A 27,942-nucleotide genomic window follows, 5' to 3' on the forward strand; every position below is an offset into this window, starting at 1 on the left:
TTAATGGAGCCAATAGATAATAAGTTAACATATTATCAATGTACACATGAGATGTTGAGAGGGAGGTTTAGAATATAGGTTGTTTTATTGATGAGAGATGCCATGGATATATTTGGATTGGATGATACCAGTTTCTTTATTTGTCCTGATTTTGTTTATTTCTGTGTGTCTGTGATTTGTGGGGATTTGGTGGTATGATTGTATAACTGGTGTACGTTGTTACATGTTCAGAGGAGTAACTGAGCCACAGAAATGTGTTGCATTTGACTACGTTGGCCGGAAAGGGCTGGGGTTTACCCGAGCCGACTAAAATTGTTAGGGTTTTTTCTATAGTTACAGGGAAGGTTCAGAGATGTACCTGAACTCACTGGAAGGGGTTGAGTTGCCCTAAATTAGGTGGAAGGTTCAGATATGTCTCTGAGAGGGCCTAAAGTGTCGAAGGTCCCCATGGTGTCTGAAAGTTGGAATGAAATGACATCCTTATAGTATTATGGTAGAAACGTATACTCTCGAACAGATACACCCTTACCCTGTGGCTTGTCTGGAGAGTGTTGTGTGGTCCCTCTGGTAATCAGTTGACCCGAGTGGTTATGTGATGGATGTTATATGCATTCTCTGTGACTTTCATTTGGATTGTCATGTAGGTTGGCCACTGTTTTTGCATATTGCGTCTCATGGTAGGAGTGCAACTAGATTAGTGGTCCAGGGTAAATATCGGCAGTGTTATTGGGATGTGTGTGTTGTGGTGGGAGGGAGGAGTGTGATATCCTGTGTGCTACAATTTATCTGCATAATTGAGTATATGCATTGAGTGTGGGGTGTTAGTGCATGGAATGTTTCTCCTCCCTGCATTCCTCCAGAGAAGGGTGGGTCCAGGCTGTGTAGTCAATGATGCTTATTAAGACATCTTTCTCCCAGTAGAATTTCGGCCTGTAACCCCATACTCACAGAGCAGAAACCTACATCCGGCTTGTCAGATGTGGTTAAACCAACCTACTTGTAATTCTGTTCCAACTGAATACTTAGTAACTTGGATCATGATGTCATTGATGAGATATATGATGTAATCTGTGAAATGCTTATCATAACAAAATGTATTGGTTTTTAGGTCTCGCCTGTCGATGCGCATGCGCATCGAGCAAGCGAGACTATAGGGGCTCATCCAGACTTTATCTAACTTGCAAGGAATCGTGGCGATTCCTTGCAGTGCCCGTGACTTTTAAGCTCAATGCGCATGTGCATTGAGCTTAAAAGCGCGTGCACATGCCCCCAGCCGCCTGCCTTGCCTACTCTCTCTCACAGCCTCCCCCAGCTCCGCCCCCTCACTACTTGATTGCACGGCCGCTAGGCCGTGCCTCCCCTACTCTCCTCCCCCCTCCTCCTCTCCTCCCCTGCCTGCCTGCCGCTAGGCCGTGCCTCCCCTACTCTCCTCCCCCCTCCTCCTCCTACTGCCGTGTCGCACCTCTCCCCTCTCCGCCCCCTCCCCTGCCAGCCGTGTTACGGTGAAAGGCTTGTTTGTTTATTTTACCCGCCGTGTCTCTGCTGCTTCCCCCTGTCCTGTCTCTCCTCCTCTCCCTCTCTATACCCTCCCCCTCCCCCCCACCACTCCCATCAAGTCCCTCTGGCCCTTCCCTCCTCCCCGGACCCCTCCTCCCCTGCCCCCTCCTCCCCTGCCCCCTCCACCCTTTCTTGTTGTTACTACGTAAATGGTAGTCTGCCAGCACCGCCCATCCTAGGAACTCCAGCACAAGCTTCTCCTGCCTCCGCCCAGAACTGTAACCAAACACTCAGCACAAGCTTTTCCCAATTCAACTTCAGACCGCCCTCCGCTTCACTGCCCAGAACTGTGTCGGAAGTGCGGGTCGGTTTGTGGCATATTCACCTTCCACCTCTAGCAGTCGCAGCACTTCTTACAGAATTCTGCGAAGTCGCTAATGCATCCAGGTGTTTCTTTTTCTGCTCTTACCTGCACGTTTGTACAAAGTAGGCATAGGACAATTTGGTTTGTATCCAGGTGTTTATTTACGTTGACAACTTCCTGCCGCAGATCTTTCAGTACGTAAAGGAAAGCCCCTTAACCCTAGTTATCGTAAAATGCATATCTCGCCCACCCAGACCTCTCTGCTATTGGTAAGGCGCGTGTCAGGGTTCTCTTTGAGCTCTCTAAAACAAAACATGATAACATGCGCCCAACATAAACAAAGTCTACATGCTTTAACAAACAGGACTCAGGGATCCGGGGTCACACATACTCCAGCTGCCTTTTGTCTCCGGCCAGCATGTGTTTGTGGGGGCGGGGCGATAACCTCCTGTTATCTCACTGGCTGTGTCTTATAAAACATATACACGCACATTAACATTTAGAAACACCTGGTAGGGGCGTAAAACAAGGGATTTTTCATTTGCATGGACCGGCAAGCAGAGTCAGGAATAGAAGGGGTCGAATCAACAGAGAAATCGACACCATGTTTGGCTAAAAGGAATGTCTCTTTCACAAATAGAAAAGACCGTCACTCCTGCTTAGAAAATCGCCTCCAAGCAGTTTAGCCTTGCCTTGTCTGTGTTTTGAGCAAAACAAGTGTCAGCCCTACTTCGTGACTTTTGCACGTCGTAAGTACGAAACCTGTAATCTTCAATGTTTAACGATGTTTTTATTAATTAGCCTCACCAAACCCATCTGCACACAATTGGGACTTGCCATTGTTTTGACCCTTCGCGCAGCCCCATCTCTTCCTTCCAGTTGCTTATTGTCAACTTTTTAAAGTTTAGAAAGTATTCTTTCCAGGTGACTATTTGTCTGCCCACTCTTATTGGGTGGGTGGATGTACAGCCATTTCTCCAACAACCCTTACTTTTTAAATATATTAAAATAAATATTCAGTCTTTCTTTGTAGTGCTGCTTAAGCGGGTGTGGTAGTAGGCCACTTCTATTTCTTTTATTTCCATGATTTACTGTATTGTCAACCTGTATATTGTGAGATCATCTGTAGAACATGCTTATGTCATTCTTAGAATTGTTTGATGTCATTTAGAATTGTGGGGGTTTGGTGGTTGGCAGTAGACGGTTGGTCCTGGAGGAGTTGGGATGTTGGTCTAGCTGTTCCTGTGGGTTTTGTGGTATATGAATAAAATATACTTTTCACAAACCTTTTCTGCGCCTGATGCCCATCGTTATATTGGCGACGAGGGAAACTTTGACAAGACCCACTGAACATGCCGGCTAATTGAAATTTCTGGACTTCGTTTTCTTCACGATCCAGAGATCAAGCCCAAAGACTTCTCCACAATTTTTCTTAATTTATTCTAGCCTTTGGGCGAAAATTCTACTACAAACAAGGTATTTTTACTGTAATTGTACCTGTTTTAAGCTTCCTGGCACTTTTGATCTGTCCGTTAATTCAACTGTGCCTCGGAGTTCCAGCGCGCTCTGCCAAGCCTGCTCTTCGTCATTGTGCGCTTCAACACTGCGCTCCAGTGACATCATCACGCATCTACGTGGGGCGGCCATCTTATCTTCAATCACTTTCGTGCGTGTCAGCGCTGCGCTCCAGTGATTTCACCAAGCACGCTTCGTCGCTTCAACCTTCAAAGCGGTATTGTGTGTCGGCGTGTTTTTCACTACGCTTACTGGAACTGTGGTGAGATTCCTTTATATATACTTCATTACAGCGCTACATCAGTGACGCGCACACTTACTCCTTTCATTATTTTTTTCAAGCCGTTTTGCGCAAACAAAAATTTCAACCGTCAGTGATGCGCACACTTTTACAATCCTCTTGATGACTGCAAGCGCATTTTCAGTGGTGCGCACACTTTAACCATTTCGTGGATAGTTCACCTCATCTTTACTATTATTGCAGATCTGTGTTACATATTTAGCGCATTTTCAGTGGTGCGCACACTTTAAATTGGATTGCATTTAAAACATTATTTTTCTTCTTGAGGTACATTTCCTTGTTCACGTGAGCACATATTTAATTCTCTGTTTGGAAAGGTGATTTCTTATCAGATATTTTGAACTTGGCTCCTGATTGCTTTACAACTTCATATTTCCGCATTTGCATTTATACCATATTCTATTAACGTTGTCAATATCTCCTTTGACTTTGTTTCATTTCTCCATTCATTTAGAATATGGCTAATGCACAAATCTGTAATCAACCCACAATTTTCCTACAAATTCCAGGTAAGCCTAAATTGGAATGGAAGAAGTGGTTTGAAAGCTTTGAGAATTACATTGTAGCTATTGATGGTTCTAAATTTTCTCCAGAAAGACTTAAAGCCATCTTATTCAGTTATTTGGGCTCTGCTGCCATTGAAATTTTTAAAAACTTGATTCCCATTCCACCACCTACTGGCGGTGGTGAAGGATGGAACCCTTATAAAGAAGCCGTAGCCAGATTGGAGAAACAATTTCAAGATGAGCCTAATGTCGTTATTGAAAGACATGCTTTTCACAAGAGGAAGCAATTTCCTGATGAAACTATTGAAGAGTATGTCGCTGCTTTAAGAGTTCTAGCTGCTAATTGCGCCTATGGTGCTACTGTTGATTACTGTATTAGAGACCAGTTAATTTTTGAATGCGAATCCAAAAAGGTTCAGGAAAGACTTTTGGCGTGTCGCAATCCGACACTTAGTGAAGCTATTGATTTAGCCAAAGGTGTTGAGAGATCCATTTTGTCCTCTAAAGTCATATCTGCTGAAAGTTCCAAAACTATTTCACCTGTTTGTACTGTGCAATTTCCCAACAGAGGAAAGATGAGTTTGAAACAAGTTTCTAATAATAAGTTTTCTTGCTATAGGTGTGGTTCCAAAACACATTTAGCCAATAATGCCAACTGTCCTGCTATCAAAAAGAAATGTGTTACTTGTGGTAAAGTTGGCCATTTTTCTTCTGTTTGTCATGCACCCAAAAATTTTTCAAAATCTTCTAATTCAATGGTTAGTAATATTGATGTTGTTGAAGAGGATTTGCAGAATATGATGTTAGCTATCTATGACAATATTTTTAAGTATTCTGTGAACAATATCAATCTACCGTTTAAGGCACCCTTGGGTGTTGTGTTAATTGGTGACGTTTCGCTCCAAGCCATGGCTGATTCGGGTTCACCGATTACCATTTTATCTGATGTGTTTTTCAAAGAGAATTGGAAAAACGTGAATCTCCATAAATCTGACATCAACCCCAAGGCTTTCGGCAACTTTGATATTACCATGTTAGGTTACTTTGAAAGTTCACTAGAATTTGAATCCAGGAAAATTTTTACTAAGATTTACGTTGCCATTGATGGTAAGAACATAGTTGGGTGGTTTGATTTAGGCAGACTAGGTGTAATTTTGTGTCCTGGTTCTGAACGTCCTCTGCAACTCAGAGATTTTGATGTTAACAATGTCTACATGGACAAATATAGTCTTGATATGATTCTCAAAAGACATTCTAATGTTTTTAAAAATGTTGTTGGCCAGGTCAAAGGCTACATGCATAAAATTAAGTTAAAGAAAAATGCAGTTCCTGTTCAACATAAGGTACGCATAGTTCCGCTAGGCATGCGTGAGAAATTGAAGGTCCACCTTGATACCTTATGTTCTGAAGGCATTATAGAGTCAACGGATAGTTCTGAGTGGGTGTCGGCTATTGTTTTGGCACTCAAAAAGAACCAAGATTTGAGGCTGTGTGTTGATTTGAGGTCTCTCAATAAGAATATTATTGTTGACACACATCCTTTACCCCGCATTCAGGACATGTTGTCAGCTGTGAATGGTGCCAAATTTTTTTCTATTATAGATCTCAAATCTGCCTATCATCAGGTTCTCCTTGATGATTCTTCCAAGGATCTTACTACTTTTACTACACCCTTTGGTTTATACAGATTTTTAAGGATGCCATTTGGTTTGGCATCCGCCGCTAGTGTATTCCAAAAGCTTATTGAGAATTTATTTCATGGCATTTCTGGTGTTCAATCATTCCAGGATGATATTTTGATTTTTGCAGAAACAGGTGATCAGCACAATGTTATTCTTAATAAGGTTCTTGGAATTCTTGGCTCTAAAGGTATGACTGTCAGCAAAGACAAGTGCAAATTTTTGGTTGAAGAGCTGAATTACTTAGGACATCGTATCACGGCTGATGGCATTTTTCCCAAAGAGGATTTAGTCAATACCTTGGATAAAATCAGCACTCCCAAAGACAAAGATACCTTACGTTCTTTCTTAGGTTTGGGAGAGTACTATTCTAGGTTTGTTAAAGGTTATGCGCTAGTGGTAGAACCTCTCAGACAGCTACTTAGAAAAGGTGTTCAATTTATTTGGAGCAAAGTTCATGATGAGGCTTTTGCCAGTGTCAAAAAACTCATTTCCAGAGCACCTGGTCTTAAGACTTTTGATCCTCAGGGCAAATCTTTCGTCACTGTGGATGCAAGCACAGTGGGCCTTGGTGCTGTGTTTTCTCAAATGGTGGATGGTAGAGAAAGAGTGATTTCTTTTATTTCAAGGGCTATTCGTGGTGCTGAGAAGCACTATAGTACTATTGAAAAGGAGGCCTTAGCTTGTGTTTGGGCTGTTGAAAAGTTCAAGAGTTTTTTGTGGGGCAGGCCTTTTATCCTTGTCACCGATCACAAACCCCTTGTTTTCATGATGGATGGTGTCAGGAGTGGTAAGGCGTCATCCAGACTAGTCAGACTGATTGCTAGACTACAGGAGTACAATTTCGAAACACAACATATTCCTGGTGGTAAAAATTTTACTGCTGATTGTCTGTCTAGACTGCCTCCTTTTGAAGAAGACAGTAATGACATTTTAGATCAGCATGAATGTGTTGTTGCTCTAGTTGATGCTGTGAGTTCCTTTGAATCTAGTGTTTCTGAGAAGGATTGGCTTGAAGCTATGGACAGGGATGTGCTGCTTAGTAAAGTCAAGAAATTTGTTGGTGAGGGTTGGCCACCCATTAGGAATTTGGAGGATAAGTTGAGGAGTTTTGCTCAGATTGCCGATGAGTTGAGCATTGAGGGTAATATTTTGTTACGTCAAGATCTGTTTATTCCGCCTGAAGATTTAAGAAACAAGCTTATCAAGCTTGCTCATGCTGGTCATCCCGGAATTTCTGGCACCAAGAAGATCCTCAAGAACTTTTACTGGTGGCCTGGCATGGATTCTGGTATTGAGAAGGTTATTGATGATTGTTCAGTTTGCATTAGAGCTGATAAACATTGGAAAGTTTCGACTCAACCATTATCCCTCAGAGAGGGTGCTGTGGGTCCTTGGGATAAGATTTCCATTGACTTTTCCGGTCCCTTTGAGTGTTTAGGTAGGGAGAAAAGGTTTTCTATTGTGGTCATAGATAATTTTTCAAAGTGGATTTATTTCACTTTTGTGGAACATCCCAATACTGATGCTGTCATTGATTTTTTGAGTTTTATTTTCAGTTTGGAAGGAGCTCCCAATCTCATCTTGTCTGATAATGGGGTGCAATTTGTTTCCAAGAAAATGAAAGATTTTTTGGAAAAGTTTGGTGTAAAATCTGAAACCACTCCTTTGTATTGTCCCAGGGCCAATGGTCAAGTTGAAAGGGCCAATAGGTTTGTTAAAGAGGGCATTCAGGCTGCTCTAGAGAGCAAATTGGATGTTCTATCATTTTTGAAAGAGAAACTGTGGAGTTACCATGTTACTCCTAATTCTTCTACAGGGTTTTCCCCTTATTTACTGATGAGAGGTAGACATGCTAAATCTGTTTTAAGACCTAACTTTGTCAAGGGTGTCAGGGCTGATGTCGATATGCGTAGCATTATTGGTGAGGTCAAACAGAACATTTGTGAGTCGCGTTTGGCTGGCAAAATCTATCATGATGCCTCTCTCAAGTCTAAAGATAAGATTATTAAGGTTGGTGACTGGGTTCGTGTGGTGAAACCTTCTTTATCTAGTAAAGGTTCTTCTAAATTTTCCAACCCGTTCCAGGTGGAGAAAGTTACTGATTCTGCTGTTTTTCTTTCTGAGAAGGGTTGGTGGAGCAAGGGTTCAGTTATTCTTCTCAAACCTGGGCAAGAACGTTTTTTTGCTGTAGATGAGGATGGTGGTTGTGTGTGGAATGATCTTTTGCAAAGTAAGGTGTCTCGTGCTGCAGATGTATCTATCGATAGGTCTGCCCATGATGCTGGCTCTGATGCTGCTGTTTCTCCTGAAATTGTTGTTTCAGGAGAGGGTCCAGGAACTTCTTCTGTTCCTGTCTCTGTTTCTGTCCCTAACATGCAGGAGTTCTCAGGGTCCTCCTCTCTATTCGATTCCTCCTCTCATAAAAGGATTTCTAAAATTCCCAAGAGGATTTCTAAAATTCCCAAGAAGTTTGATGATTATGTTTTGGATGTTTAATTTTTTTTTTTTTGTTCTTTCGTTTGTAAAAAGATACATGTGGTAGTAGGCCACTTCTATTTCTTTTATTTCCATGATTTACTGTATTGTCAACCTGTATATTGTGAGATCATCTGTAGAACATGCTTATGTCATTCTTAGAATTGTTTGATGTCATTTAGAATTGTGGGGGTTTGGTGGTTGGCAGTAGACGGTTGGTCCTGGAGGAGTTGGGATGTTGGTCTAGCTGTTCCTGTGGGTTTTGTGGTATATGAATAAAATATACTTTTCACAAACCTTTTCTGCGCCTGATGCCCATCGTTATAGCGGGGCGGACATACGCGGAGATGCAGCTAAATAGGCTCTGCCTCCTGGTTCGAGTTAGTCACTTTTAGCATCCGTCAGATTTGTCCGACTATCTGAAAACAGATTTCTACCAGCAGAAACCCTCAACATCAGACTTGTAATTTCATATCCAGCCGGAAGAAGCCTATTTCTCTTTTTTAATTTGAGATTTCTTTGGGTTTTCCTCCTCTCTCAACGCCACCTCTATTTTAACAACCCCCCACACACACACTTCTTCCTGCATTCCTCCTCCTCTTCTCAGCTCTCTCGCCCCTGCCTCTCCTCTATTTCACTGTGTGCTCTGTGTCTCGACTGCCTTCCCCGCCCATGCCCAGCCTCTTTCATCTTCCCCTCCCACACCGCCTCCCCTCTGCCCATTAATCCATTACCAGCAGCCGGTCCAAGAGAAGCTACTGTCTCCGGAGCTTGGCCGGGAGGGGTGCTGCTGTGCCCGGACCTCCCAGAGCAGCCACTGCACCCCCTCACCATCGACTAACCCTCCCTCTCCTCACCCGCCTCCTGCCGGGGTTATTGGTGGAGAGCCTTCATCCACCGCCTTTGTGCGCTGGGCGGACGCCGCCCCTTTTCTTATCTCTCCTGCAGCAAGCTACCTGATGACTCCAGGGGCCGGAGAGATCTTCAGTGCCACCCTCCCCCACCGGCACCATCCATCATCTTAGCTAGAAAGAGCAGAGAAACCACTGCCCTGCGGCACTTTCCACAACTTCCAGGTTAGAATTGAATCTTGTAGCAGGCGACCACCTACGTTAAAACAATTTATAGAGTACCTACAGAATGGTATCTTAAGGCGCCGAGAGCGGAAGTTAACATTAAAGCACGTTGGTGCTTCGTGGGCCACCGCTGGATGGCAAGTTGGGCCGGATTCCAATCTGCGGTTGCAGCAGCACATCCGCACTTCATTCTTCAAAGCCACACCATTTTGAAAGGTTTTTCAAAAAACTATTCTGATGTGAGACCCCCTCCCACACACACACACGCAACCACTGTTGTTTGTTGATGATCCCCCCAAAACACTTACTTCTGGCTAGGGGCCTGACAGAACACATGCAAGTACAGTTTATTTATATGCCCCCTTATTTAACATATCTCTTGGTGTTGAGTTGAGACACATCAGCCCAATGCTGCTGTTACCCAGGGGTCACTTGTAAAGGACAGGAGGGCCGCTTAGCTCCCTTTGTTAGTTTTTGGAGGGCAGTGTGATGACCCACTTTGTGGGATAGTTCAGAGTCAGGTAGCCTGCACTTCTGCCACGGTCTCACTAATTCAGAACGCATTTTTTTTTTACTGCCTCATTAGTTAACCGCCCCACCTCCACTTTGTTGTCTAGTTGGCAGACTCAGCTGAGAGGCCAACAACTGAATGGGTGCATGCAATAGGTCTCGGAGCATTTGAGTTAGAGCTTTTAGATTTGTTTATGGCTTTTTTTCTTTGTAATTCTTTAGCATTGCCTACAGGAAACAAAAATGCTAAAGATAAAAAAAAAAAAAACATAAACAATTCTAAAAGCACAAACTCTAATGCTGCGAGACCTATTGCATTTCCAATGCCACCTCCAGCCACATTTAAAATTACATACTAATATACACATAAGACAGAAGTAATACAAAGGGGACATGTGACACCTTTTGTTACAAACAACACATTACTTAATTATTATTAACATATACACACACTCTTAACATCACCCTCACACAACAAAACTATCACACTCTTTCACACCCGCTCAGTAACGCTAAAACAACATCTCCCTCATACACCATCACACACCTTCAGCCTCACACACACTTACTCACCCTCACACTAACACACTCACACACTCTCTTACGCAAATAACTTCACTCATCCTCCCCCCCTCACACCCCCTAACACTCTACGCGATTGCAGCCTGGAATCCCTGATAACTTTTCTTGTATCCGTGGCTGGCATTCAGTCATCCCAACGTAAACTGGTGCATTTGTCTTTTCTTAGCTGAAAATAATTTTCTATATTTCTATTGCATGATTGATTGAAATACTTTATCGGACAATCGTTCACATTCTAGATGGACAACTTGTACATCACACCCCTCGATGCATTTCGGGTTCGCGCCTTGTCCTTCCTCAAATGGTAAATACTTTTAGGGATGAAAAGGCGCCGGGTCCTGCTGCGTTGTTTTCATTTATATTTCAGACTCGTGCTGTCAATGTCTCAACTACGCTTAAACACACAGGACGAACAATGACAGTTTATTAAATGTATAATTCTGTTTTTATCAGCTCTGAAGTAGCCTCCCTACCGAGCGAGTGCTATTTAATAACAATAAATACAACACATAAGCTCAAAATATTTTTTGTAAAATGTACCTATCGCATTTCATTCTTTTTCACATATAAGAAGATAATTGGGCTTTTCACGGGCAATCAGTAAGACGCTACCTCACCCTCACTGACACTCACTCACACTCAATCACTCTCACCCTCACTCACCAGCAACGCCTCACCCTCAACGCCTCACCCTCAAATCCTCACTCACCCTCACTCTCACTCATCCTCAATCACCCTCAACATCACACACTCACTCACCCTCACTCACCCTCAACACCTCACCCTCACTCACCCTCAACTCCTCACTCACCCTCATTCTCACTCATCCTCACTCAACCACCCTCAACTTCACTGACCCTCAACGCCTCACCCAACACCTCACCTTCACTCACCATCAACATCTCACCCTCACTCACCCACAAAACATCAGCCTCAACACCTCACCCTCAATCACTCACCCTCAACAATTCACCCACACTCACCCTCCCTCACCCTCAATTCCTCACCCACACCCTCAACACTTCACCCTAAACACCTCACTCATCCTCAACGCCTCCCCCTCCCCCTCACTCACCCTCACCCTCACTCACCCTCAACACCTCACCATCACTAACACTCAACACCTCACCCTCACTAACTCACACTCAATCACCCTCAACACCTCACCCTCAACACCTCACCCTCAACACCTCACCCTCAACACCTCACCCTCAACACCTCAACCTCAACAACTCACCCTCAACACCTCACCCTCACTCACTCTCACTCACCCTCACTCACCCTCACTCACCCTCACTCACCCTCACTCACCCTCACTCACCCTCAACTCCTCACTCACCCTCACTCATCCTCACTCACCCTCAACACCTCACCCTCACCATCACCCACCCTCAACCCCTCATCCTAACTCGCAATAACCCTCCCTCACCCTCACCCTCACTCACTCTCACTCTCACTCACCCTCAACACCTCACTCACCCTCAACACCTCACTCACACTCAACTCCTCACTCACCCCCACCCTCACTCACCCTCAACACCTCACCCTCACACAGTGCAATAGGTCTCGTAGGATTTTTAGTTACAGCTTTTACAATTGTTTATTGCTTTTTTGATTTGTAATTCTTTAGCATTGGCAAAAAAAAAAAAAAATGCAAAAGATTTACAACAAAAAACCCATAAACAATTCTAAATGCACTAACTCTAATGCTGCGAGACCTATTGCATTTCCAATGCTTGTTATGTTTTGGACATAACTTTATCATCTCCCTTTTTACGTGAAATTTTTATGGGCTGTTATTGGCTAGTTATCGATTTAAGATCCATAACTTTGCTTAACAGATGTTTTGCTGATTACTTTATTTTTTATGAACTGCTTAATCAAGTGCCTAGAATCCTACTCTCGCATGACTTTGGCCACTGGATGGATCTATGTGGAGTTAAGCCTACACTTATCTTTGTATACTTCCCTTCACACTATTATTTTCATTGCTATTTTGGCCATGATGCTTTTGTTAATTGTTATTCTGACCAACATATTCCGATGGCGAACCTATTGCAGAGTTAGGGTAAGAAGGCATTGATGTGTCTCCTCTTTAGAACCCGAACTATAAGTTAGTCTTTGGAAAAAACTTTGTTGGATATTGTCGCTGCACTTCGTGGCAAAATATAGACTGTTGTCTAAGGGGGATAGGGTATTTCTACCCCTTTCTGTGACCAACCTTCTGTCAGGAGTGTGCCCACCTCGTTCCCCCAAACCCAGAGGAAAATTATTTCCGAACAATCTTTTTAGATGTCTGACATTGGGAGTGGCTTAGGGATCTATTTAATCAGATCTACCACCTGATGCAAGTTTTTTTTCCTAGAAATGTTTGGTCTGCGAACTACGGATGGTTGCCAGCCAAATGTAAGCCTGCTGCATCACTTTACACCACATTTGAAAAGGTAGTGTTCGGAAAGTGGACTCCGGGGTTATGCCACCTCTGGTGTCATTCTGTCCATCAGCTGTACTAAGTGAATCAGAACAATATGATTGCCCAGCGTCTCGACCATCTCATCACATGGAATGAGGATTTGATCCGCAATCATATGAGCCCAGTAGCCTTTGGTTTAGAGCCACATCCCGATGTATGTCTGTGTTGACGGAATTCGAGAAGGCGGGGGCAGACTGGAAATCCTCACATGAGGGTTTCATTCAGTCTTCCCTTTCTTGCTGCTAGTATTGTCACAAAGGGAAAGATCCAAAAGGAGAGGGTGTAAATGTTCTTCTTTAAAGAAAATCATTACAATTTAATTTATTGGGGTTGTCCTTTGCTGTCCTCTATGTATAATATTCTTAATCAAAATGTTTCTTTATACAGATGTTTTATTATTAAACTGCTTGTAGTTAACTGAAAAAATAAAGCATGAGCGAGAGTAGGTACGGGTACAAAAGACATAGGGATCTATCACAATCTGCATGGTAACGGACGTGGTAAGTCTGTAGCCGGAGTTGCTCTTCCAGTGCAATATCACCTCGCCATTACGTTGACTCTCTCTCCCCCCCCCCCCCCCACCCGGAATGTGGAATAACGTTGTGTATTGAATTACTGCTCCAGTTTCAGTATGGTTTGGCCATTTACTAGGCACGTATTCTCAGATGTGGTAACCAACCAACTTGTAGTTCTGTTCCAACCGAATACGGGATCCACCACCTAACTTGTGCAGAGGCCTGTAGTGTTACAAGTAAAGACTGCTTCGATCCGCTGGCCTTCTGTGAAGTGTGTGCTTGACTTTTTTTCTTTCTCCTTTCTATAGGCTTGATTGTTTATGGCATTTCACGGATCTGTGCCGCCTCTTTAGATCCCTTTGGTAAAAGGGAGAGGGAAGTGGAGATACACCGACGCTATGTGACGCAGTCGGTCTACCTCTTCGTCCTGTACTTCTTCAACTTGGCCGTGCTGGCAACCTATCTGCCCCAGGAGCTCATGAAGTTGATTCCCTTGCTGACTGGCCTCTTTGCACTAGCACGGTAAGAAGCATGTACTCCTAGCATGTTTAGCCATTTTTTTGATGTGCAATTTTCAACTGCAGTCTGGATCTGAATTTAAAACAGACACTGAAATTGCCAAAATGTAGGAAACAAGTGAAATCCCAGAACATTATTCAGGGCCGCCTTCTACAAAATGTTTAGAAATGCGAGAATTGCCGAAACCAGCATCAGCAAAGCCAATCAATCGCACCTTGTTGACCAGGGGCCAGTACCCCTGCATCTTTTTCCCCCTAAACAGTACCATTACTCCAACACTCAGCTCACATATCTTAACCGAGCCCTCGGAATCATTTCAACCCACTCCATCTCACCGAAAAACTGTCCCGAATGATGCCCACATTGCATGCATACATTTCCTTCTTATAGCTCAGGGCCCACTACATCCCACGAGCAGTTCAGAATTCTTCTATTAAACTGCAGATCCCTCCCTAAACATATCAGAGATCTGGATGCTCCTTAAATACTTAAATCCAGATGTGCTGTTTTTCACGGAAACCTGGCTTAATGCCAGCTCCGAACCAGATATTGTACAAACACTACCTCAAGGCTATGTGATGCAAAGGGTAGATCGTACTACTGGCAGAGGGGGCGGGATTGCTATTAACCACAAGGAACAATTCACCTGCCGTCTGCTTGGGAACCCAGTCGCAAACTGTGAGAATGCCCACTTCAACATAGAACTTACGCCACTCCTATCATTCACAGGCATCCTCATCTATCGTCACCCGGGAGCAATAGGATCCTTTAACGAGTCATTACTGGAAGCAGCAGCCAATCTGGCAAGCTCAGCAGCTAATTTTACTCTTCTCGGAGATTTCAATCTCCATTTTGATGACACACAAGCGGCTAATGCAGTTGAGCTGACAAGAGACCTTACAGCTCTCCAATTTTCGCAAAAAATCCTACATACCACTCATGTGAAAGGTCACCTTCTGGGCCCGGTGTTCTCTAGTTCAGAGGACCTCAAAGGGTCAGCTCCTACCCCTCTCCCTTGGTCAGACCATTTTTTGGTTGCCCTTTCCTGGTCCCCTCAGATCACTAAATTCACTATTCAATTAACATCGACCCAAGGACGCTCTTGGGCCAAGCTTCCCTTACAGAAGTGGATCCAAGAACTGGAAAGGACCAAACCCAGACTGAATCCTTGCCCAGCTAAAGCCAATGAAGACTTCTCTAATTGGATAGAGGAATCACTCGACTCTGTCCTTCCAAATACTAAGATAAAAAAGATTGGCGGGTCTCACAATTCTCCCTGGTTCTCCTCCGATCTGCGCGCATTAATACAGCAATGCCAGATTAAAGAAAGGCAGTGGAGGAAAGAATTCCTTCCCTTAAAAAAATTGGAATACAGGGCAGCTATCCGTGCTTATAAAACAAAAACAAAAAAGGCCCAGGCCTCCTATTACGAGGGCAAGATTCTATCAGCCGTCAACTCGACCAGAGAAACATTTTCTATTATAAAAAAAACTACCGAAAACCCCTGCACCACGCATAGCACTCGACCCCTTCGGCCTACGGTGCAATAAACTGGCAAACTTTTTTACCACTAAGGTACAACATATTCTGGAATCCCTGCCACTGAGGGATGACGAATTAGAAATCCAGACCAACCCTGACCCTCAACCCCCTGAACACATCCTAGAGACCTTCCCCCCACTGTCCCAGGAAACTCTTCTTACCTTGTTGTCCTCTGTCAAGAGCGGATCACCAAGGGATCCAGCGCCACTCAATGTCCTGAAACAAGTAGGTGCTACAATAGCCCCTAACATGACGGACCTGATTAACGCATTACTAGGCACAGGAATGGTCCCTATTAACTGGAAAAGGGCCATGGTCAAAGCCCTACTCAAGAAACCTAACCTAGACCCATTTGATCTGGGCAAATACAGCCCTATTTCTCTTCTACCGGGAATAGGTAAAGTGGCAGAGAAATACGTCAATCAAACCCTTTCAGGATTCCTCGAAACCTACAATCTGCTCCACTCCTCCCGAACAGGGTTTCGACCTTGTCAAAGCACCGAAACGGCCGTCTGAGGAGTATAGGAGTTACAGGCACCGTACTCCAATGGCTGCGCTCCTTTCTGGAGGGTAGAACCTTTCAGGTTTTTGAGGAAAACACCTTATCCGAACCGACCCTCTTGACAAGCAGTGTCCCCCAGGGTTCATCGCTTAGCCCAACCCTTTTCAATGTATATATGGCCCCTCTGGCAGCCATTGTAGCCCCCTCGGGAATCTGCATAGTGACCTATGCCGATGATACGCAATTGGTGGTCGCACTCAATCAAGCGGACAATAAAATCAACAGTCTCCACACTTGCCTAGAGGACATCTCGAACTGGATGGACACGTCCCAGCTTAAGCTTAATGGCGGAAAAACTGAGATCATGTTAGTGGGCAACCCCCTCAGCATTAACCCCAGTTTGATGTGGCCAACCGGCATGGACACACCCCCAGCCCCTAAGACGGAGATCAAGAGCCTGGACATCTGGTTGGACCAGGTCCTGAGCTTCAGGACACAGGCCAGGAAAACAGCAGCGGCCTGCTTAAAATGGCCCACAAAATCCTCCCTCTTCCCCCCCCCCCCCCTCCCCCCCACTTAGCAAAAAAGGTACTGGTACAATTCATCATACTCTCTAGGCTGGACTATGGGAATGCACTATATCTGGGCTCCCCCCTCCTCAGTAATTATCAAACTACAGTCAGTCCAAAACAGCTTAGATAGACTTCTGACGGGATTATCTAATAGACAATCAGCAAAACCGGCAATAATTTCTCTTCATTGGCTCCCGGTGCAGGAACGCATTAGATTCAAGACCTTGTGCATAGCTCAGAAATCAATGCATGGGAGAGGTCCCCCCATTAATTCAGCCATGATCCACCCCTACAAAGCAAATAGGAAACTTCGGTCAGATGAACTGCAACTGGCCAAGGTCCCCAGAATCAAGAAGGCCAGAAGTGGCAGATGGCTTTTTCCTTTAATGCTGCCAAACTTTGGAACTCCCTGCCACCTCACCTTTGCACTATTCCAAATCACCAGGCCTTCCGTAAACAACTCAAGACTTTTCTATTTCCTTAGCTTTCGCTCCCTCCCGTGTTGGTTCTTAGCGCTGGGACGCTCCCGGGAAGCCATGCGCTTTATAAATATCTTTTCATTTCATTATTTGCTTGGCCAATTCTTTTTGCCTATTCAGTGCAGCATTGGCAAAAAAGAAAAGGCATGATGACACAGCCACGATTTCCGTACAAGCATGTCATGTGATGACCTATGCACGTGCATGGATGATGAAGTATGCCTACAGAATGGCACGAGTGCCATATATGTGTATGTGGGTTTATTTTATATATTATTTTTTTTTTTTTTTACTGATCCAAGATGGTTACATTTTATTTGTGCAAAAGTGCGTTGGCAATGTGGTGCAATCCTGGAGCAAATACAAAAAGCCATTTTAAAATACCGGTCGGTGGGATGATGCAACAGGTAGTGGGTGGGCAAGAGGGAACAATTGAGGTGCTTTTTAGGTCTCGCCTGTCGATGCGCATGCGCATCGAGCTTGCGAGCCTATTGCGGCCTAACCACGCTTTAACTAACAAGCAAGGAATCGTGGCGATTCCTTGCAGTGCCCGTGACTTTTAAGCTCAATGTGCATGTGCATTGAGCTTAAAAGCGCGTGCACAGCCGCCCGCATTCCTCCGACACCTTTGAAGTGAAGCTTAGCTTCACTTCAAAGGCCCGGCTTCTTCACACCCACATGCCGCTCTCGCTCTCCCCGCTCCGCCCCCTCCCCTGCCCGCCGTTAAAGCCATCTGTTGCTCGGCCTCAGTTCTCCACTTCTCCTCCCCCCTCCTCCCCTCTAATTACATCCCTGTTCATGACCGCTCCCTGCTCGCCGTGCTCCTTGCTTCCAGCCCAGGCCAAACTCATGCCTTCAAAACGTGACAGCATTGTACAGCCTGGCCGCCTTTTGGTCTCCATCATTGTGTTAAAGTCTGTCAACACCTGGTGTTCTGCTTTCTTTCCTGTGGAGCGCCATCGGCTCCGTTAAATGTATCTTCCCTCCCTCTCTCTATCTGTCTCGCTCCTGGGCAGACTGTCTCCCTCCCACGTCTCCCTGTCTGTTCTCCTTTTCTCCACCACTCGTCCCTTGCTGCACTCTTTGCCTCTCCATTTACCCCCTCCACCTTCTCTGCTTCGTCCTGTATTTCTTCTCTCTACCGCCCTCTCTTCCCATCTTCCTTCACTTTCCTGCTGCCTGCCCAGCCTCTTCCCCCACCATAGCCTCCCAGGCGCACACCACTGCTCGCAAACCACTCCATTTCACATTCTCTCTGTGACAATTCACACTTCGTTCAAATGCTGTGAAAATGCTGCCTGTCTGGCCCTGTTGCGATTCTTGGCCTGGCAGACCCACAGATGTCCCTGTGCCTGTTTCCCGGGCCTTTTCCGCACGGATTTCAGATACTATCTGCCGTCGCCATGTGTGCTCTTGGAGTTTGCATCAAGTAGGCGCTCCAGGGACGTCTCCAAATCAGTCTCGTCTACGGATTACATCCCGCATGTGGTCATCTCTGTAGAAAAGCAGTTTGTCTGCCAACCAGCACTGTGCCTCCGGCTAACATATGTTTTAGTTGAATGCAAGAATGCAATTGAAGAAAGTATTTTTCAACGCATTATTATTGTAGATTCATGCAAGACATTGAAGGCGCTACTCAATACCACCCGTATGCTAATTTATTCTCAGAGGTGGGCATAACGGTATTGAGTCACTTCACATTCTCCAGTTACGTCCCAGATAAGGAGTAACGGCTCATTGTTTGAACGTAACACTTAGGAGAGTGTCTCAAGGATTCCACGCATTTCATCTTCATAAGGGCACGAACATTTAGTTGGAATTTATTTTCTGCAGTCTAATATTTACCCCCCCACCTGAAAGTCTTTATCCTGCAGGCATCTGAACGAGAGGCTTCACTTTAAAGGGATCCGCTCCCCCCTGCTTCACACTTTGCCGAGAACATTTCCCGGCAGCTTTTAATTTCATTTCGTGGCCGCTTTGCGCGCGCTTGGCCCTTTCCCTCCCACTCGCTCGCAACGCGCCCCCCCCCCCCACCAGGCTCACGCTTCTCCAGCGCGCGCTTGTTTCTCCTTATTGTTTCTTTATAGCATTCTATCATTCCAATGCCTGGCTTACGTTATATCTTTTCCCTACTGTCCAATCTCTGGGGCTTTTCTCTTTGTGCATGTTTAAATATGCTCCAACAGCCCCTTTTCTGTATTCATTGCAATGCCTTCTCAAAGTCCTTATCACAATTTGCATAACCCCAATGTTACACGTTATGCCACTTTACATGTTGCTTCTCTTCATACGCTTATTTATACATTACATCATGTCTGCCGTTATAGGCACAGTTTCTGATGGAATTTACCCTTACGTCCTCACGTCAACTGGATGTGCTTTTTTTTTTTTTTTGCTTTTTACCCGGCATTGGTCCAGCGTCTTCTCCATGTGAGACCGCGTCCGGCTGCCCCGCTCACATGATCCTCTCACCTGCTTGATCCTCTCACCTCATTCATCAAAAGTTTAAGCTATTGCCATTAAGAATTACAATCACTTTTATTTAAGTATTAATTATTTATAAAAAATAAAAGGCAATGTTAATTGTAATATCAATACATCCAAGTCAAATCAATACAAAACATGTGACATTACAAATACTAAAAGTGTCACATATGCTAAAGTATTGGCATTGTAAATCACAAAACAAAAATATAAAATGTCATTTAGAAAACCAATAGCTCTAACTTTCCTACTGCGAGACCTATTGGCAACGCCAGTGCTTGTTTGTGAAGTGGCCCGGCAACAAATGGCAAGGTTTCAGCGCCCTTCCGTGCCAAGCCCCAAGTCTTTCATCCCTGCCTATGGGTAACACTTGACTCCCCCTGCCTATTTCCTGCCTGCCCAGGTCTCATTCCCCTCTTCAAATGTGTCCTGCTTACCATTCCTTTGCCTGTCCCTTTTTTAATGCTTTTGCACTTATCCTCCATTATCCTTCTCATCACTCCACTTGTTCCAACTCCTCACTTTCCTGTTTTCTCCCCCTTTTGTTCTGCTTTATTTGGATCAGAGAAAAGAGACCTTGAACTAAGAGAGCAGACCAATATGAGTGTTCCAGAAGGTAGCAAACCGTGGGGGAAAAAACTTCAGAGGTGGGGATTGTGAGTGGTCGGCACCAACCTTTTGACAAACTAAACAGCCGCAATCCAAAATGAAGCGGCATCCACACATTTCTAAAGGCTCCAAATGGGGGTCAAACGATTTGTTAAAGATTGAGATCCAAGTCGAAGTGATATTTCGTGACTAGCTGCCTCAGGTCAATGATCAAAAATTATATAGCATAATAATTAAGCAAAAAGTTAGGAAGTGTGTGCAAGTCCACTACAGTACACAGAAATTGTTTTATTTTATGAGATTAGGTCACGCATAGCTTTGCCTGGCATCACCCTGTCGTTGGAGGTGCGCCTCTCAACATGGCGACCTGCAACTGACAAACACTGATACGGCATAAGAGCGGTGTCTGATGGCCTGGGGCGCCAGATCCTGGACCGCAGAGAGCACCACGACAAGACCGGTGACCATGAGCCTGCCCGCCGTGTATGTGGACGGTGACCTCCTCGGACACTGGAATTAGTGGTCCGACTGTCCCGGGGGTGGGGCCCGAAGCTGAAGCGGCACTTGGTCCAGAGTGCTGCACTGAAGCTCGGCTGCAGCTGGGAGGTGTAAGGCCTGCGCCAACCCCCGGTGTTTACTGGAGCTACAGACCTGGCGCGAGCCACTGCGGGGGCAGAAGAGCCCTGACCACTGGAGAACGGCCTGTCCCACCTGAGCATGGCCTGTCCCACCTGAGCTGTGGCAGGGAGTTGTGAGTGAGGCAACGGGAACCAAGATATTTATAATCCCCATCACATCTACAAACCCCAAGAACATTCCATGCCAACCTATTTCTTGCGGCCTATTCACATGAGCACCCTTGGAAAGAAATCCAATCTTGTGAAGTTGCCGGATGAGATGGGTTGAGGAAAATGATGTTTCCTGTATTAAGTAAAACCACATATCTTGTGGTTGACCACACAAGAAGCAAACTTAACGGAGAAATTCAACGTTTTACAAAAGTGGTAGATGTACTGAATCTGAAAGATAAACTCTAACTTTGGTTATCCACGGTTGTGGCATCCTTAGGAGTTGAACAAAAATGGTTTGCCATTGCATATGAGGGACTCGGGGGCATAACCTCTAAATAGATATCTTTTTTTTTTACTTATTGGTGACCTGCTATGGCTTGGTCAGTGGACATTTCAGAATGTGGAGAAAGAAGCATAAAACTATCCGAAACAGACCGAGCACCGATTAAAAATGCATGTAGCAACTATAGCGGGGAGTAATAGTGCGCATTTGAGGATCTTTTACACTTCGATTTTACCTCGACAAAGGTGTTTTTTTATTTTTTATTCAAATAATTCAAACTTTTAAAGTAGATTATTCCTTATTTGCAGATGTGGCACTTATTATAGCAGTTAGATAACTCTAGTTGTTTGTTTTGAACCAACTGATCTACTGCTGACAAGCATTGTAGACTTTTGGCTTGGTAGGAGCTCCAGTAAAGGGTTCTTTAAACCAGCCCCACATTTGACATAGACATTCCACAGGACCAACACGTATTCCTGTGGATATGATGAATCCAGGCTTTAGTTCTTATCGAGTTACCAACTTGTGCACAATTACTGCAGTGACCTGTTGGTTTTCGCTGCAAAACTAATTCTAGGTAAAGTCTAGCAGTTGTGTCATCTGGGGAGCATAATATTCTGCATTTTATATCGAGAAGGAGGGCTTGCTGATCTGCCATATTATCCTCCAGCCTGACCTCTGGAACTCTTAATTGATCTGGTAATATATCATCCTGGAAAAACGTAACCCTATGGTAGTTATAATTTCCTGTGTGATATTACTGCATTGTTTTACAAGGGCTTTAGAAGGAAGTCCTCTGGTGTTATTGGCATACAAATCAGAGACTTGCTGCCTTATTCCACAACAAAGACTTCCCCTGGGTAGTGCCTGCTCAAGGTGGCATATGTAGACATCTCATAGGAAGCAAACAAGGTGAAACATCAACTTTGTGGCAGTGTTTTTAGTGAAATAGATTTTACTCTCATGAACTATTTGTGGCATTTTTTTCTTGGGATGCCAAGGGGCCAATATTTTTGTGATTCCCGTGGCTCAGTCTCATGGAAGGTAGCATTTATAGTACACTAAAGCATAATACAGCTGATTGGTGGGTTTTTATAACCGTACCTTCATGTCTCCCTCACTGAAACCATTTACCTATTCTGACTGGTTTCCAGCACTACCTGTAGCCTCTCAGACCAGTAGGGCTGAAGGTACAGAGCGAGTACAGCATCAACCGTGCAAAGTTGAGATGTGCCTTTCACTTTGACTCTTCACTTAAAAGTAAATGCATCCCTTTGCTTTGCACCATTGTCACTGCATTGGATCTACGGACTACTTTTCCTGTCCTTCTCCTGACATCATTTCCGTACTGAGGTCGGCTTTTGAAATGAAGGCATTTCTCATAACGGGTGACGCTCTTAAGAGGGTGGGACATGTGTTTGGAAGGTGAACCCATTTTTGTGTGTGGTGGTGGGGGGGGAGGTTAGCAGGGAGGGATATGCAATTTAAGCCTAAAGGGCGACATCTGAGTTGTTTTGAGGGTCAGTAAGATCGAATGTTGGTGAGCACACAAGCCATGATGGAAAGACTACCAAATTAAGAAAGTCTATTGATAACCTCAAGAAGCATCTGCAGATCGAGCAATGCTACAGCTTTCTTACATATGGTGGTTTAAAAATTGCTACATGTACTCTATACCCATGGTTTGAGACTCTGAGCCAATGGAGAGAGTCAGGGTAATTGCTAGGCAACTGAGGAAGACTTTGTGGTTGGGCTCGTTGCAAAACCGACTGAAAAAACATGTTCTCCCTATATTTTAGAGGACGCGAATACAAGTGAGCGTTCTTCCTCTTTCATCCCTCTACAGTCAAGGATGGTTTGTGTAATTGAGATATTTAGCCGTGCACATTTAGTATTTTTGTACTCCTTGGGTTTCATAGCAAAGCGAGCTTCGAACAACGGAGTCTTTGAGCTGCTGTAACCTTACCCGGACATGCCTTCTTTAGCCTGCCTCCACCTGCTTAATTTATGGATTGGTGCACCCTTGCTTTACAAAAGGAAGCTCAGCGGCAAGAGAAAGGTAAATGGGAGATTAAACCTAATGAAAAATAACAAAAAATAACGTTGAGAACGCAAATAGGCCTATAGTTATAGCACCAACAGTCCTATTTCATTCGAGGTGTTTATTCTTTTCTTTTATATGCTACCCACATAGAGGTGTGGGTTTCTGTATTCTTTTTTTTTTGTCTGAAAGGTACGTAGGCACTATAGTAAACTGTATCAGAATTAAGGTTAAACTGATAAAGTATTTTTCTTTTCTGGCAACGGTGCTTTGTATTCAACTAAAAGTCTGGTCATTTTGATTCTTTTTTTTCTTTCAGTTGGGAGTACAAAAATGTTTTAACCCTCAATATACCCGAAGCTTGTAGAAAATATTCCAAGATAACTTGCCACATCTGCACAAACTTAGCAGTGATAGACTTTCATCAGCAGCACATCTGGCGATGCGTCCCACTAGCGCCATTCTAAATCTTCTCATTGTGTATGTAAACTAATTCTCTGTTTGACACCTCTGTACATCTCATACTCGTTATTAATAATGATAGAGCGCGCGAGGCCACCCGACCAATAGTTTTCGCCGTTTCCGGCTTCAGGGCCCATATACTTTCAAATCACCATACACATTGACCAGGTGACTTCACGAGCTCTACCAATTTGTGTGTGTGTTCCCTACTATTTGTTTTCAGCGTACCCGACTTACCATCCACTAACACGGGTACCTAATGACCACAATGAATCAGGGAGCTAGCTGTAAAGAAAAGGCAGCAAAATACAAACCCAACCAATAATGTTCAAATACTGTTTAAATGACCACGGACAACTGGAAGTTTTAAAATGTTTATCTAAAGTTCGTTCTCTTCATGCATCAAGTATACAAGAATGAGACAATCAATGACCAAGATAATGTAAATTATGTAGCTATATAAAAATAATGATAGGGTAATCATTGAAATACTGATATAAAATGCAAGAGAAAAATACTATGCAATTCAGTAATATCTAAGCATGGGCAGACTATGTATGGGTAACTATAGGAGGGCCTATAATGAGTAACACGCTTCACTTAAAGTAAAGGGGCCTTTGAACAGTCTAGGTAATGAAGTTCTAGACCATATCAGAAAATTACAAACTGCAATGCAAAATATAATCTCTAACAAGTGAGAAGACATAGGAACAGACTTATGAAAATATGTAATTGACTTTCAATAGTTGCGGAAAGGCATGGAAAATATAACATATGCAATGATGAACTTTATTAAAGCAAAAGTTAGAAATTCAGAAGGTGCAAGATTTTTAAGAATTTCAGAGCAATATTTACCTAGAATGGTGTGGAAACCAAACCCTGGCCACGGGTCAGTTAAGGACAGGAAACCCTCAAGGAAGGATACCCCTCAAAGGACAGCAGGTGCAGAATGGACACCCAGGACAGGACAGGATACCCTCGGAATAGGAATCAGGACAGGACCCTCAGGACAGGACAGCAAACCCTCAAGACAGGACCGCTCAGGACAGGACCGGAACCCACAGTTCGGAAGCAACGCCTGCGCTCCACCCGCTCTGCAGCTATCGATCAAGACCCCGATTGGGTCAGCGAACTCCCAGTTAAGTGCTTCGCCAGCACTTTAAGGTTCAGTAGAACCTTAGTCTATGGTCGAATTCGGACAGAGTGCTCCACAGCTCTCTGTATCTTCAGTCACCTATTGAGTGCGTTGGGTCAGTGACAGGTCAGCTAAACCAGACAAGTCGGACCGCTCCCTAGGGGAACCCAGGGTAGATATACAGTTTGGGGACAGTGTACCACCCCCCAATGTTGCAAAGTGTCAGAATCCCTCAATTTGGATTGGTCCTTAGGTAGGATTTGGGTAACACACCAATCACAACATAGTAATTTAAGCCTACATTTGCATAGTAGGGTACCGCCTAACTAGATTGGGGTTCCCATGAGAAGTTGTGCAGAAATACAATGGCAATTTTAACAATGTTGCACTGCGAGAACATGTGATTGGTTCAGCCGAGTTTTCAGGTCGTTTCTCAGGAGCATCTTGCTCATCACTGCCAACTGGCTGTGTTCCATCAGTCAAGGTCTGCTGTGCCTCGGCAAGTCGCGCAGGCGCAGAAGGGACCTCCAAGATGGTTCTCGGTACAAACAGAACCCCATTCCCCGCGGTACATGAAAAGTAAGCGAAAACAAATTAATACATAATAATGTTATTATGAAAACACATCACAGGGTTTATACTTTTAACTCATCATCAAAAAATAAACTTATGCGTTTAAATGTTAGCTACATTGATACGGGTACAAGAGCAGTGGCACGAGCAGTACCACATGATAAGCACAGCTATGAATTACGCATGCGCATAAATTTCCCTCCACTTCTGCAGACGCGTCAGGACACGTGAGTGTGGCTGACGCATGCGCAGTAACTAAAATACAAGCAGCGGCCATTTTAGGTGACTCGAGTAAATTATTTTAGTAAAACACATGTGCAAGCTTCACGATCCTTATCCAAACTAAACATAAATGTTAGTAAAACATACACTTGTTACCGTATTACACATAAACGAGGTTCTTGACTTCGGCAAGCCGCAAAATATGCGAAGCTTTGCTTCATCAATAATATAGGGAAAGGGATGGAGAGTGAGGGGTGAGAGAGAACAGACACACACACGCCACCCACCCAAATAAAGATCATTCAATTAAATTCTTGAAAACAGAAACTTAGCCCTTCTCCTTTCCATAGAATCAAGTTTCTTCACACCTTATCATATCCTCTGGCGTTCCAATGAGTCAAACTCCATATCTTTGTCCTTCCCTATGTCTTTCCATTGAGTCAGTTCACTAGGTTTTTGTCCCACCCTCTGACTTTCCGATCAGTTAACGATGCTTTTCATCGAGTCACTATGCAGCGTTGTCCTGCCTCCTGGTTTTCCAGTGACTTTGCACCTTTTCCAGCCCTCTAGATTTCCAAGGAGTCAAGTTGCTTGGCATCTTTGTCCTGCCCTACAGCTTTTCATTGTCTCGAGTCGCTTGTCATCTTTGTCTTGCCCTACAGCTTTTCCTTGAGTCAAGTCACTCCACATCTTTGTCCTGCCCTACAGCTTTTCATTGAGTCAAGTCACTCTGCATCTTTGTCTTGCCCTACAGCTTTTCCTTGAGTGAAGTCACTCCACATCGTTGTCCTGCCCTACAGTCTTTCATTGAGTCAAGTCACTCCGCATCCTTCCATTGACTTGCAGCTTTTCATTGTCTCGAGTCGCTTGTCATCTTTGCCCTCCCCTACAGCTTTTCATTGAGTGGAGCTGCCCTCATCTTTGACCTGCCCTACAGCTTTTCATTGTCTCGAGTCGCTTGTCGCCTTTGTCCTGCCCTACAGCTTTTCATTGTCTCGAGTCGCTTGTCATCTTTGCCCTCCCCCACAGCTTTTCATTGTCTCGAGTCGCTTGTCGTCTTTGCCCTCCCCCACAGCTTTTCATTGTCTCGAGTCGCTTGTCGTCTTTGCCCTCCCCTACAGCTTTTCATTGTCTCAAGTCGCTTGTCATCTTTGTCCTGCCCTACAGCTTTGCATTGAGTCAAGTCACTCAGCATCCTTCTCTTGACTTACAGCTTTTCATTGTCTTGAGTCGCTTGTCATCTTTGCCCTCCCCCACAGCTTTTCATTGTCTCGAGTCGCTTGTCGTCTTTGCCCTCCCCTACAGCTTTTCATTGTCTCAAGTCGCTTGTCATCTTTGTCCTGCCCTACAGCGTTTCATTGAGTCAAGTCACTCCGCATCCTTCTCTTGACTTACAGCTTTTCATTGTCTCGAGTCACTTGTCGCCTTTGTCCTGCCCTGCAGCTTTTCATTGTCTCGAGTCGCTTGTCGCCTTTGTCCTGCCCTACAGCTTTTCATTGTCTCGAGTCGCTTGTCGCCTTTGTCCTGCCCTACAGCTTTTCATTGTCTCGAGTCGCTTGTCATCTTTGTCTTGCCCTACAGCTTTTCCTTGTGTCAAGTCACTCTGCATCTTTGTCCTGCCCTACAGCTTTTCCTTGAGTCAAGTCACTCTGCATCTTTGTCCTGCCCTACAGCTTTTCATTGAATGGAGTCACCCCTCGTCTTTGTCCTGCCCTACAGCTTTTCCTTGAGTCAAGTCACTCCGCATCTTTGTCCTGCCCTACAGTCTTTCATTGAGTCAAGTCACTCCGCATCCTTCTCTTGACTTGCAGCTTTTCATTGTCTCGAGTCGCTTGTCATCTTTGCCCTCCCCCCACAGATTTTCATTGATTCAAGTCACTCCGCATCTTTGTCCTGCCCTACAGCTTTTCATGATCTCGAGTCGCTTGTCATCTTTGTCCTGCCCTACAGCTTTTCATTGAATGGAGTCACCCCTCGTCTTTGTCCTGCCCTACAGCTTTTCCTTGAGTCAAGTCACTCTGCATCTTTGTCGTGCCCTACAGCTCTTTATTGAGTGGAGCCGCGCCCTCGTCTTTGTCCTGCCCTACAGCTTTTCATTGAGTCAAGTCACTCAGCATCCTTCTCTTGACTTACAGCTTTTCATTGTCTCGAGTCGCTTGTCGCCTTTGTCCTGCCCTACAGCTTTTCATTGTCTCGAGTCACTTGTCATCTTTGTCCTGCCCTACAGCTTTG

At 44.5% G+C, this 27,942-nt stretch overlaps 1 protein-coding gene across 1 annotated transcript in view; it reads left to right on the forward strand.

The window, feature by feature from the left end:
* The window catches only part of TMEM79 (transmembrane protein 79), a 70,634-nt gene that overhangs the window by 31,598 nt on the left and 11,094 nt on the right, over positions 1-27,942 (forward strand). The window contains exon 3 of the mRNA XM_078670757.1: positions 13,805-14,018. Within this exon, the coding sequence (XP_078526883.1) occupies positions 13,805-14,018 (214 nt within the window). The remainder of the gene's footprint in view (positions 1-13,804; positions 14,019-27,942) is intronic.

This window comes from Lissotriton helveticus, chromosome 12, assembly GCF_964261635.1.
Source record: "Lissotriton helveticus chromosome 12, aLisHel1.1, whole genome shotgun sequence".
Classification (NCBI taxonomy): Eukaryota; Metazoa; Chordata; class Amphibia; order Caudata; family Salamandridae; genus Lissotriton; species Lissotriton helveticus.